This window comes from Helianthus annuus, chromosome 15, assembly GCF_002127325.2.
Source record: "Helianthus annuus cultivar XRQ/B chromosome 15, HanXRQr2.0-SUNRISE, whole genome shotgun sequence".
Classification (NCBI taxonomy): domain Eukaryota; kingdom Viridiplantae; phylum Streptophyta; class Magnoliopsida; order Asterales; family Asteraceae; genus Helianthus; species Helianthus annuus.
The window spans coordinates 23,128,206-23,142,223 of record NC_035447.2 but is presented as its reverse complement, the minus strand read 5'-3'; the positions used below and the strand labels follow the sequence as shown (position 1 = coordinate 23,142,223).

Genomic DNA, 14,018 nt, shown 5'->3' with positions numbered 1-14,018 from the left:
ACATCTTGTTGTACATTTGCACATTTCATTTTCCTCATCTTCCGAAGTTCAAGCTCTTGAGCTTCAATTCTCTCGATAAATGTACTCAAGTTGAAACCAACGTATTCTAAATTGTTCTTCAAAACCAATAAGAACGTGCCCCACTCTTCTTGTGGTAGTGCGTCAGCCAACTTGTCAACCCACTCTTCGTCTATTTTATCTATATTCAAACGTTTCATTTCCATTACCAAGTGACAGTACCTCTCAATCAACTCTTTCGTTGATTCTCCACTTATAGCAGTAAATATGTCGAATTCTTTTTTCAGTAGTGCCTTTTTGCTTTTGATCATTGCAGCACTCCTAAGATATTTGATTTTAAGAGCGTTCCAAATAGATTGCATGTTATTCTGATGCTGTAACAGTACCAAAATGTCTTCCTTAATTGCCTGTTGCAATATACTGACCATCTTCTTCTCGGCTTTAAAGTGTTCTTGTTCAGCCAGAGTTAACGTGTTAAGTGTTTTCGGAAGACCAGCATCATTCGTAGGAACAACGTATTTCGTTTCAACTTTCAACCAGCACTCGAGGTGATTTGCCTGAACCCACGTGCGAAATCTATCCTGCCACCCCGAATAATCTTCAATGTTGAGCAGTTTCAGTGGTTTTTGCATGGTTCCTAGCTCGTTCTCCATATTCACATTCTGGGCTATACTTGCTGGAGATTGAACATTCATACCTCCTCCGAAAAACGCATTGTCAAACTCTTGATTGTCCATTTTATACTTTGAAAAATGTTTCGAAAAATTTCTAAGTTTTGAAAAATTACAGTTTCAAGCGACCTGGACTTTCAAACGATTTGGAATTTCAGACGACCTGGACTTTTCAAACGAACTGAACTGTTTCAAACGATCTGAATGTTTCAAACGACCTGGACTGCCAAGCCGTGCGAATTGACAAATATTAGTTAAAAATTTTCAGTTCGTGCGAACTTGTCACTCAAGTCGTGCGAGATGGTCCATTCCGTGCGATCTGGTTATACAATTTTGAAATTTTCAAACGGTCTGGTCCAATTCGTGTGAACTGGACAAGTTTTTCAAAAGGTTTGAGCAAAATTCAAATGATCTGATCAATTTCACACGATTTGAGCATCATTTTCATGCGATTTGGACAGTTTCACTTCGTTTGAAGACATAATTTCAAGTTTTTGACATTTTTGGATCAGTTTTAGTTCGATTTATAGTCTGTAACTTTGTAAGATTGATCAAAATGATGTTTTACACACAATATCCAAAATTCAGTCCATTTTATCTGTGAATTCGTCTGAAAATCCAAGAAAGAGTAGAAGAATATGATTCTAAACCGTTCAAAACATTGATATCAACAGATTTGACTCATCTTGAGCTCTGATACCACTTGTAGGATCGAGGATTCGTCCAATACGAGTCAATCAAAGTCAGATCTAGTTTCTAGAAAGGCGGAATCAGACTAGAAATCGTTAATCAGTGTTAGAACAGGAGTAGAAGAGTAGAAAGTCACTTTAAACATGTTTCTCATTGATTATAAACGTTTTGGTATAGAGAGAATCGGACAGCACTTCGTTACAGAAATCTCCAGAATGTTACAAATGAAGAACACCACTAGCCTATTTATAGGCTGACCAGTTCGCACGAGATAACAAGCCCACTTCGCACGAACTGGACAACTCCAGTTCGTGCGACCTGACCTATCACATATCAGGTCGTGCGACCTGGACCAAAACACATATAAAACTTAACTTTTAAACCTATTACATTAACATGACATAGACTGATGACGTAGGCGATAGACATTATGCATCAACAGAAGGAGTACCCGACTTGGCCTTGGATGTGAAGTTAAAATGGGTAAAAAGACGATTAAAGGATTGGGTCTATGTCCAGAAATCGGATATGGATAATTCTTACAACACAAAAATGAAGAGGTTAGAATGTCTTGAAATGATGGCGGAACAAAGAAATCTGGAACAAAATGAATTGGAGGAGAGAGCAGATTGCAAGTCGTACATATTGGAGGCGGATAGATTAAAATCTATGGATTTGCAACAAAAATCAAGGGTTCGGTGGACAAAAGAAGGGGATGAAAATACAAAATATTTTAATACAGTTGAAAACGGCAACGCAAGCAACAATAGAATCCATGGTTTATACATTAACGGGGTGTGGGTTGTGGATCCTCCTTTGGTTAAAGATCATGTCTTCTCCTTTTTTGCTGAAAAATTTGTAGAACCTTTGAATTCGAGGCCGCTGCTGCAGTGTCCGTTCTTATCTCAAGTGTCAAATGAAGATGCCGCCGCTTTGGTATGTCCTTTTTCGTTATCTGAAGTTAAAAGCGCTGGCTGGGAATGCGATGGAGATCGGGCCCCAGGCCCAGACGGAATGAATCTAAAATTTATAAAAAGGTTTTGGGATGTGTTGGAGGGGGATTTCATGAGATTATTTCAGCATTTTCACTCAGCCGAAAACTTAAATAACGGATGTATGTCATCCTTTTTAACCCTTATTCCAAAAACGGAACGATCCAGGTGGCCTACATGATTATCGTCCGATTAATTTAATTGGATGTATAAACAAAGTGGTTTCAAAGGTACTAGTTAATAGACTAAAGATGGTGATTCATAAACTAGTATCGGAGGAACAAACGGGCTTCTTAGCAGGTAGAAGTATTCTAGACGGAATGGTAATTCTTAATGAGATTATTCCATGGCTTAAAAGTAATAAACGGGATGGGATGGTCTTGAAAGTCAATATTGAAAAGGCATACGATTCATTAAGTTGGGAGTTTCTAAACTCTATGCTTTGTCAAATGAATTTTCCCGTTAAGTGGCGGAGCTGGGTCATGTCTATTGTATCTTCGGTTCGGGCATCGGTTTTGGTAAATGGCTCCCCAACACAAGAGTTTTCATGTTCGAGGGGTTGAAGACAGGGAGATCCATTATCTCCTTTCTTGTTCGTACTGGCAATGGAGGCGTTAACAGGAGTAATGAAAAAAGCATGCGATATCGGAGTGTTTGAAGGATTACGTCTATCACCAAATGGAGCTCAAATATCACATTTCCTTTATGCAGATGATGTGATTTTTGTTGGTGAGTGGTCCTTTAATAATTTATTAAATTTGAAGCGCATACTTAGATGTTTTTATTTAAGTTTGGGGCTAAAAGTAAATTTGAAAAAGAGTAGTCTTTATGGGGTCGGATTAGAAGATAACCCGGTTCAACTAATGGCGAATATGACGGGGTGCGTAAGAGGATCGTTTCCGTTTAAATATTTGGGACTTCAAGTTGGGGCTAACATGAATTTGATCAAGAATTGGGACCTGGTGGTGGAAACATTTCAAAAGAGATTGGCTCTTTGGAAGGCAAAAACTATTTCTTTTGGGGGTCGCATTACTTTGGTGAATTTTGTTCTTAATGCTCTACCTACATACTATTTTTCTCTATTTAAAGCGCCATTGGGGGTGATAAAAAAGTTAGAAAAGATATGAAGTGGGTGGCTTGGAAAAACATGATGACGCCTAAAGATTTTTGGGGTATGGGTTTCGGATCTCTCCGAGTCGTGAATTTAGCAATGTTGTCGAAGTGGTGGTGGAGGTTTAAGGTGGAAAGGGATAGCCTATGGAGAAAAGTAGTGTGGGAGATACATAATAGTGCAAGAACATGGAGTTTTATTCCAGCAAAATTATCAGTGGCGAGTCCGTGGAAACAAATATACAATATAAAAGGAGATTTTAGTGTAGTGGGCTTATGCTTGGAGGCTATGTTTCGAGGACACCCTGGAAGCAATAGTGAAATATATTTCTGGAAAGAAAGGTGGTTGATGGATGTCCCTTTGTGTGATAGATTCCCTACACTGTTTCAACTTGAGAGTCATAAGAAAGCTTTTATAAAGGAGAGGGTGATTGTCGGATCCGAAGGTTTGGAGCCGGCATTTATGTGGTCCAGACTACCGTCCAACGCAGTGGAGTTAGCTGAGATGCACAGCCTTATGGAAGCTTTGAAAAACTTCATCTTGGGCAAGGTTCAGACATTTGGAGCTGGATTATGGATAGCTCCGGTTGTTTTTCCGTTTGTAGCGTAAAAGAGAAGCTCCAGCAGGCAATTTTTTCAAATCTGAATCTAGCTTTCGAGTGGAATAATTGATCCCCTAAAAAGGTAAATTTTCTGATTTGGAGATTCATTCAAGATTAACTTCCTACATATGTGGCATTAGCTAGACGTAATGTAATCGTACAAGATAATTGTTGCAAAATGTGCGGCGAAGAGGTTGAATCAGCTTTACACTTATTTGCATCATGTAGAATAGCGGATCAGATTTGGGAGTTTATATCGCGTTGGTGTAGAATACAACAGGTTTATGCACTTGAGTTAAAGGATTTGGCAAACATCCACAAGTGCAACAGTGGCTCACAAAGGTGGCAAAAAGTGGTGAATTTGGTGACCCAAGCGGCTATATGGGTTATTTGGAGAAGCCGAAATGAGGCGGTTTTCGAAGGTAAACAACCTCATATAAACAGAATGAAGGAAGAAAACAAGATCGTCGGGTATATGTGGATGAAAAGCAGGGTTAAGAATGGTAATATCTCGTGGGGAGATTGGTGTAATTTTAATTTACTTAGTTTTGGTGTATAAAGATGATGTAATAGTTGTATGACTTTGGTGAATTGTCTGGCCAATAGTTAGGTTGTCCAGATAAATGGAATAAAAAATTTGTTGATCTTTAAAAAAAAAGCTCATATTTCTAACAGTTAACTTACCCATGATCTATCCGTTTAATAACATAAGTTTCTATATACTTTATTTTAAATTTTATAAATAAAAATTTTGGAAATGTTACACATATGCTTCCCGACAGTTGAAGATACACAAAAAGAATCATACTACTTATGACTTAGAGCTAGGAGCAATAATATTCACATTTAAGATAGATATGGAGGTATTACTTATATGGTACGAAGTGCACAATTTATACAGATCACAAGAGCCTACAACATATATTCGATCAGAAAGAGCTAACCGTGAGGCAGCGTAGATGGGTGGAGCTTTTGGATGATTACGACTGTGAAATTACATACCGCCCAGGTAAGGCTAAAGTAGTAGCCGATGCCTTTAGTAGAAAAGATCAAGTTTAGCCACTTAAAGTGCGAGCACTCAGAATGATTATTCAAACTAGCCTCAAGGAGCATGTTAATGTTGCTCAAGAGAAGCATTATGGAAAGGTTATGTAGAAAAGGAGGAGTTACACAGGAATCGGAAAAACTTCAAAAAGAAAATAGATAGAAGTGTTGTACTTAAAAAAAACGTATGGATTCCTACTTGTCATGATCTACAAAAATCGATCATGGACGAGGTACACAAATCCAGATATTCTATTTATCCTGGTACAGATAAGATGTCTCATGACCTCAAAGAGTTTTATTGGTGACCCGGTATAAAAAAGGACGTAGCTGAATACGTTAGTAAATGCTTGACTTGTGCCCGAGTCAAGGCGAAATACCAGAAACCTTCGTGGATGTTACAACAACCCAAGATACCTCAATGGAAGTAGGAATATATCACGATGGACATCGTAACCCATCTTCCCAAGATACTCTAAGGTCACGATGCAAAATTTGAGTAGTCGTTAATAGACTAACCAATTCTGCCCACTTCATACCAATACAAATCAACTACAAAATGGAGAAACTTGCGGAGATCTTAGTGGTGGCAAAGTGGGCAAGTTGGATGGGTTTGGGTAATGGGTCAAAAGGGGTTTGGGTTAGGATAGGTATAGGTCAACATGAGTCTTTTTAAAAAAGGGTCAGATGGGTAATGGGTCAAGATGGGTTTGGGTTAGAATGAGTTTCGGTTAATATAGGTTTGGGTAAACATGAGATGAAAAAATAATTAAAAAATTTAAAAACATAAAATAAAAATTAATAAAAAATATAAAAATTCTAAAAAAAATCAAAAGAATTCTAAAAAATTCAAAACAATCAAAAAAATTCTAAAAAATCTTAAAATTTCAAAAAAGTATAAAAAGGTATAAAAATCCTAAAAAACAAAAAAATTATAAAAAATTGTAAAAAAATCAAAAAAAATTATAAAAAATTTAAAAAAGTCATAAAAATTCTAAACAGTTCAAAAAAAAATCTAAACAACCTAAAAAATCCTAAAAATTCTAAAAAATAAAAAAACTTAAAAAACATTCTAAAAAATTGTAAAAATTTCAAAAAAATTCAAAAAACATAAAAAAATCTAAAAAAATAAAAAATAACTGAAAAATCAAAAAAGTTAAAAAAGAGTTAATTACCATTTTTGTCCCTGTGATTTGTAAAAAATCACTATTTCAGTCAATTAGTTTAAAAATTACAAATGGTTTTACTTTCGTAACAATTTCAGTCCACCTCGTAATCATTTCAGTCCATGTACTAACATAATAAATGGATTGAAATGGTTATGAAAGTGACACCAAAGGGACTGAAATGGTTACGAAAGTGAAACCACAGGTAATGAAATCGCAATTATTTAAACTAATGGACTGAAATAGTGATTTTTAACAAACCACAGTGACGAAAACAGTAATTAACTCTTTAAGAAAACCAAAAAAATTCTAAAAAATCAAAATATTCTAAAAAGTCAAAAAAATTTTAAAAATAAAAAAATATTCTATTCTATAAAATATAAAAGTTATCTTTTTGATTTTTAATTTATTTATTACCTTTTTTATTGTTTAGAAATTTTCAAATTTTTTTTTAAGTTTTAGATTTTTTTTTATTTTTTTATTTTTTTACAATATTTTATTTTTATTTTTTGAGATTTTTTTATTTTTTGGGTTTTTAGATTTTTATATTTTTGTATTTTTTATAATTTTTTTTATATATTCTTGTTTTTAATAATTTTTTTACTTTTTCGGATTTTTTTTGAATATTTTACAATTTTTTGTTTTTTTTTTTGTATTTTTTTGACTTTTTTACAAGGCGAATTGGAAATAAATAATCCCACCTAACTCAATTTGGCCGATAATAATCCCAAGTCAGTTATTGGCAGAAATAATCCGAACTGGTCAATATTTTTCTTGTAAAATAGTCTGCCGTTAAAATTGCTTAACGGAGTTAAGTTTTTTTCCAAATTACAAATCGATGTTTTAGGGCTTTTGTTCAGAACGAGGATACGAGTCGATTGATGTAAAATTACCTTGAAATTGTGCTAGAAATGACTTGATTTTTGTTAGTTGGAAATTTAAACACCCGAATTGAAACACCATTTTTGTGGGTTGGGGCAGTATTTCGAGGTAAGTTTTACATCAGTCGACTCATATCCTCGTTTTGATCAAAAGCCCTAAAACATCGGTTTGTAATTCGGAAAAAAACTTAACTCCGTTAAGCTATTTTAACGGCGGACTATTTTACAAAGAAAAGTTGACCAGTTCGGATTATTATTGGCCAATAACTGACTTGGGATTATTATCGGCCAAATTGAGTTAGGTGGGATTATTTATTTCCAATTTGCCTTTTTACAATGTTATTTGATTTTTTTTTTGTTTTTTTTTAATTTTTTACTATTATTAGTATTTTTTTTATTATTTTTTAGAATTTTTTTGTATTCTAGAATTTTTTTATTTTTTAGATTTTTTTTCGTTTTTTAGTTTTTTTTAATATTAGAATTTGTTATTTATTTTTGTAGAAATTTTTGATATTTTGGGTTTTTTATTTTTTTTTTTGGATTTTTTTAAGAATTTTTTTATTATTTTGAGTTTTTTTAATTATATTTAAAATTTTCATTATTTTTAAACGAAAAACGTCGGGATAGTACTACGTCGGCGATTGGTGAAGTCACAGTTGTGAAGAGATCTCTACGAGTAGTAATTAGTTTAGTGATTTTATCTCATACCCATGCTGACCCGCTTGGGTTTTATCTCATACCCATCCTGACATACTCTTTTTTTTTTATCCACCACTTCATAAACCATCCTAACCTAGTGACTAATTTTGTTTGGCCCATCTTAACCCATCTTAAAATTTAAAATATCCATATCAATCCAAAATGTAATGGATGGGCTTGTTTTGCCAGGTCTAGGAGATCTACACAAATGAAATCATAGCCTGACATGGAGTTCCTATCTTCATTATTTCAGACCGAGGTAGTCGGTTCACTTCGCATTATTGGCAAGGATTACAGGAAGCTTTGGCAACCAAAATTGATTTGAGCACAACTTATCACCTCAAACAGACGGTCAGTCAGAACGAACTATCCAAACGTTGAAGGATTTGCTTCGCGCTTGTGCGCTAGATTTTGGAGGAAGCTAGGATAAGCATCTTCCACTAATCAAATTCTCGTATAATAACAACTATCACAGTTATATTCATGCGGCACCGTACGAGGCACGATACGATGGAAAGTGCAGATCGCCACTTTGTTGAGCTGAAATGAGCGATACACAAATCACAGGATCTAAATTGATCCAAGAAACAATAGATAAGATTCATAAGATCTAAACTAGGCTAAAAGCTGCGTGGGATCGATAGAAATGCTATGCTGATGTTCGTAGAAAACCGTTGTCATTTAATGTAAGCAACAAAGTGTTGTTGAAAGTGTCACCGTGGAAAGGTGTAATAAGGTTTGGACAGGAAGGAAAACTAGCTCCAAGATACATTGGGCCATACGAGATTAATGCTAAAGTTGGTCCCGTAGCTTACCGATTGAAATTACCTGTCAAACTAAGCATTATCCATGACGTCTTTCATATATCAAACCTGAAGAAATGCCATACTGATGAGGCTGCCATTGCACCATTGGAAGACGTGCATATTGATGACCAGCTCCACTTCATGGAAGAACCAGTAGAAATCGTAAACGGAAAGGTCAAACAACAACATCATAACAAAATCTCACCGGTAAATGTCCGGTGGAACTCTCGGCAAGGACCCGAATACACCTAGAAGCGGAAAGATGAATTCCGCAGAAAATACCCGCACCTTTTCTCCCAACAATAAAGTGGTGCATACATTGGATTTTGGGGACGAAATTTCTTAACCAGGGGAGAATGTGACAACCATGGCAAAACCAGGTAAACCCTAATTGTGTGTATGATTTACACGACTCACGAAACAATATGGTTTGATGAGTCAGAGGGTACATTATGAGTAACATACGAACAATATTATCCAACAGTGCGATATTGATGCCTCAGAGGGTGCTGAAAACAAGTTAAACGGGAGATTTTCGTTTAACAGTGCATAAATCGAACAACAACAATTTAGATACGAACGGAAGTGTCGTAGATGATTTTAGGGTATAGAATTACTTAGACATAATAGTTAGACAATAAAATAAGGTTTTATGGCCTTAGCATGTAGCTGGCAGGTTAAACGAGTCGGTTTCCGGTTAACAAAATGTCTTCGATTTTAACGCACACGGAAATAACCAAACATGAATTGTACAGTCAGTCAAGCCTAAAAACACTTATATATCATTAATATAATGTATTTTAAACAAAAATGTTAAAGCGTCTGGGTTTTCGTTGCTGATTGGTTCGTATTAAAAAAACGTGAAAAACCTCTCGAAAAACACGTTAAAACGAGTCCATTTACCGAATTGTGGGTGTGTTTAAGACCCGATAATGAACCTAAACGCTAGAATATAGGCCATATCTATCAACAAAGAACCAAGACCGCCATTGACCATGTCAAAGGTTCTATAACCTCCTTTGAAAGTGCCGATTGAACTTAAAGGCACATTTTCAACTTGTTTTTTTTCAAAGTTATAACACCATTATATTTTCTCCTAACCTCCATACCTACTGAACTGATGAAAATCCAGCAAGAACACATCAAATTTTGATGTATTTTCATGATTTCGATAACTTTTTCTTGTATTTAACAATCATACATAAATCTTGTATTTAACAAAAAGAAATTAATTAATCCATAAATCCTTGATTATTATTGGGAAAATGGCTCCCATAACAAGAAGAAAATCAGGCTTCGAAAGTTAGGGAATCGCTTAAAATATCGAGAAACGCTAGGTATATGATCCGAAAACCGACTTTAGGGGTTACAAACTTCGTTTTTTCATAACTTTTTGCGTGAGTATTTTTTGAACTTGAAAGTTTACAGGCTGATCACATATGATGAAAATAATACTCTACAAAAGTAGGAGATTTTATAATTTTTGTGAATATTTAGTGAATTTTATACTGTTTAATGGCGTTAATTCGGGAAAAATAGCAAACAGATTCAATAATCACCAAATTTTGCAGGGATGTTGGGTTTGACATGGGAAACATCCTGGAAAAAATTAGGGTTCATTGGTTGAATACAATTTTAAATCGAATTTTTTCAAATTAATAAATTAGTTTAGTAAATTGTGAAAATATTTTTTTTGCATTACATATATCTTTACAAGTGTATATAAAAATTTTTAGATTTTTTTTAAAGTTAGAAATATAACTTTGGAAATTGTGCGTTTAAAATACATTATTTTAATAAAAACCTGCAAAATAAACTTTTAACGAACCTACTGGAACTTGTGAATTGACTAAGGGTATAATTGGTAATAATTGGAAAGTTGGAGAAATTCCGGACTATTACAGGGTGAATTGGGTATTTGAGGTACCTTACACGCTAGTTTAGGAAATCCCCACGGCGAAAACGGAAACTGAGATTTGAACAAGTTAGGCACGGGTAAAACCTGAACTTCCTTAATGAACAACGAAACATATTATAATATGAAAAATTTGGGGTATTTCATATGATCATGCCATTTTCCGAACATCTAAAACAGCTAACCGTGGCCGGCATACAAAACGGTGCACGGAAGCCAGACACAATTTTGACACTAAGACAATACCCATTGCCCTACTATTATGCTATGAGTCCATTTCTGGATGAATAATCCCATCCTAGCCTAAGATATAGCAATTACCGCCTTGGAACTGTTTTCGGTAATTAACCTTACGATATTGAGAATAAGTTTGGATTAGCGGATACTGTACGTCTTTAGCCTACGTGGATTACAATATTAAGTGAGTTTTCACTACCCCAATTCCAAATTGTTTTACTGTTTTACACGGGGTGAATTGCATGTTACATACGTACATACTTGCACAGGAAAACGTGTTTTGATGTGAATTCTCTGAGTTTTACTAACACAACGAAAATCCCCACAAACACGAGTAATCAACTATAAGTCGGTGGATGTGTGAATGGTACTATTGGTCTCACAAACCCAAAAGATCTGGCACGGATACCATAGGTTCTACTGCAATTTCACATGTCCATGAACTTACCGTGAGCACGCTATGTGGTGTTAGACATACCTACTTGGGGTGGAAACATAGCAGAGTGGTTTATGTGGGCCACAGGGCGACTGGTGAACTGTCGAGGTTTAATTTGTGTGCTTGGTCTTATTACATCAAATGTGCAAAACAACTTTGTTCAAACTTATTTTTGGAACAAACAAATACAGTGAAACTTACCAACTATTTTAGTTGACCTTTCAAACTTAACATGCTTTTCATGCAAGACAAAGGAAGAATGAATGTGAATTGTACATGGACGTTTCAAGTTTTGATATGTGGATATTATGTAAATAGATGCACACCTACTAAGGACAAGCTGCTTTTGGATGAGGTATTCTGAATTATACTTTAGTGTGTAAACCGATGCTCCCAGTGTTTAATACAATATCTTTTAAGTAATGTGTTTGTACCATGTGTCTGTTGCACCCCGTGTGCGCTTACAGTGCGAGTCGGGGTGTGATAAAAACCGTTTTCTTAAGTTCGGAAACATCTTTTCTTAAGGTTTCAATTGTGGTTTTAAACTTTTTCACATTTTTCTTTAAAAACATGTTAGCCTTAGGGTTTTAGTTTTGGTTTTAAACTTTTTCTCATTTTTATTTAAAAACATGTTAGTCACAGTACACTTGGCAAGATTGACAATCAAACTCTGATTGTGACTCTTCATGAGTTCAAATTTAGCATCTAAGTCCAAGCATCTATCACAATTAATAGGCTTAGGTTTATCGACACATACCTGATTGGATTGGCCATCCGAATGAGTCAAGAATGCTTAATTAGAAGAAGAAGAAGAAGATCCATCTTCAGAGAAAAACTTGAAGACTTCATTAGATGTACCAGATACTTTCTTCACAGGCAATGACTTTTGGCTCTTAACCGATTTAGCTTCAGCCAATAATGCCTCTCTGTCAGCATCAATAACCTCCCTCGATAATGCTTTAGATCCATCTTCACTTGAACTTGAAACATCTTCATCCAAACTACCGTTGTACCTAGAACTATCATCATCTACAGAGGATTCACCATCACTGATATTCTTAGCAATTTCGGCATAAAACACAGTTCTTATTTAAGTACCGTTTCCTAACTGTACAGTCCGATCACTACTACCAAAAGGTTTAGCCCAATAGTTAATTTGTGGTGGAGGATGGTTATTCTGAGGTATGAGAGATTGAACACATGACTTGTCAGGTTTATTTGTGGAGGGGGGTTTTTTGGTTTTAAGTGGTTTACCCAATCCCATGAGTTGGTTGCCATTTTATCAAACGTTAAAGTGGTGAATAATTTACAAAATCGTAAATAGTAAACTTCAACTTCAAACGAGATTAAAATTCAAACGATAACTATGTTGGATACAAAAGAGGTTTTAACTATCGTCTAAAATTAACAAAGGCCCAAACGATATTAACTTCCATACTAGGCCCAACTGGTATTAATTTAAATACTAGGCCCAAATGATATTACTTAACTGTCGTTTGATAAGAGTTTTATGATGGGTTGAAATGTGGATCGTTTGATAATGGACCTTTGATTTTGGGCTTGGGTTAAACGATGGTGGGTAGGCTTAGGTTAAACAACATTCATCTTTTTTATGAAAGTGGACATTTAATATCTAGACAAATAAATGTACTTAGTAGTGATCTAATGAACTGTCGTTTGACATTTGTGCTTTTTGATAACCTTCGTTTGAAGAGTAACTACAACACTATCGTTTGAAATGAGAAGGAGATTATTGTCGTTTAGTTGTACTGTCACTGTCGTTTAACATGACTTAAATCAAAACGATAGTGTGTATTGTTTGACTCACTACTTTTGTTTGAAAGACAACTGTCGTTTGAATTAATTAATGGCCCAACTGTTGTACGAGATACGAAGGCCCAATTGCCGTGTGAGATGTGAAGGCCAATTTGTCGTTTGAGTTGTGAAGTCCCAATTGTCGTTTGAAAGTTGTATAGTATCACTGTCGTTTAATAATATTAACTGTCGTTTGAAAGTTGTATAGTATCACTGTTGTTTAATAATATTAACTGTCGTTTGAAGGAGGATTCAGACGACAGTATCTAGCAGTAGTATGAACGTCATCAACGATAGGAGACAAAGGTACAATCTGCTCCACTCAAGGTCAACCAATAAAAATTAAAAAACGAATGTACTATTCCGGCAACTTTTTCCAGTGAGCTTGGTTGCCGAAAAAATGGTGACTTGATATTTCAACGTTAAGACTCAACAAAACTCAACTTTTTGATTATCCTCAACAATTTTAATCAAACAAATCATCAAATAACATGATATTTTCGACTTTTAATCCATATTTTCATCCAAAAGGTGGGTTTTTTTTTTTTATTTTTGTCCAAGAAATCTTCAAAAGCCACTAAAAAATCTCACCAAAAACCCGGTTTTCAACAAGAAATCGAGCCAAAGCTCTAATACCACTTGTAGGTCCAGATTTCGGATCTCCAATATAAGGATTTCTTGTTTCAGATGGTGTAATGAGTGTAGAATCCAAGTTACACCATAAACCGAGCGAGAGTGTTAATCAATAACAAAGATTTCGACGTTTAATATTTGCATATTGATTCGAGCAGAGTTTTAGTACAAAGTTTTCATAATGAAAGCTCTCCAATACTCCCTCTCTCAGACATACTCTCTCTCTCTCTCTCTCTGCTCATTCAAGCATATCTTTTACAAGTGACAGTGGACTATATTTATACTAAACAAGGCAAAGTCCTA

General features: G+C 35.0%; 2 protein-coding genes across 2 annotated transcripts; both read left to right on the top strand.

Annotated features, from left to right (window-relative positions):
* Nucleotides 1-2,976: 2,976 nt before the first annotated feature.
* Nucleotides 2,977-3,498, top strand: LOC110913416. The gene has a single exon (XM_022158248.1). It carries the CDS (start codon nucleotides 2,977-2,979, stop codon nucleotides 3,496-3,498), a length of 522 nt encoding a protein of 173 aa, XP_022013940.1.
* Nucleotides 3,499-3,521: 23 nt separating this feature from the next.
* Nucleotides 3,522-4,091, top strand: LOC110913415. The gene has a single exon (XM_022158247.1). The coding sequence runs from the start codon at nucleotides 3,522-3,524 to the stop codon at nucleotides 4,089-4,091; it is 570 nt and encodes a 189-aa protein (XP_022013939.1).
* The last annotated feature ends 9,927 nt before the right edge of the window (nucleotides 4,092-14,018 follow it).

Excerpts from the sequence above, each read along its gene's own strand:
- LOC110913416 (XM_022158248.1), top strand. The coding sequence starts at position 2,977 with ATGGAGGCGTTAACAGGAGTAATGAAAAAAGCATGCGATATCGGAGTG.
- LOC110913415 (XM_022158247.1), top strand. The coding sequence starts at position 3,522 with ATGACGCCTAAAGATTTTTGGGGTATGGGTTTCGGATCTCTCCGAGTC.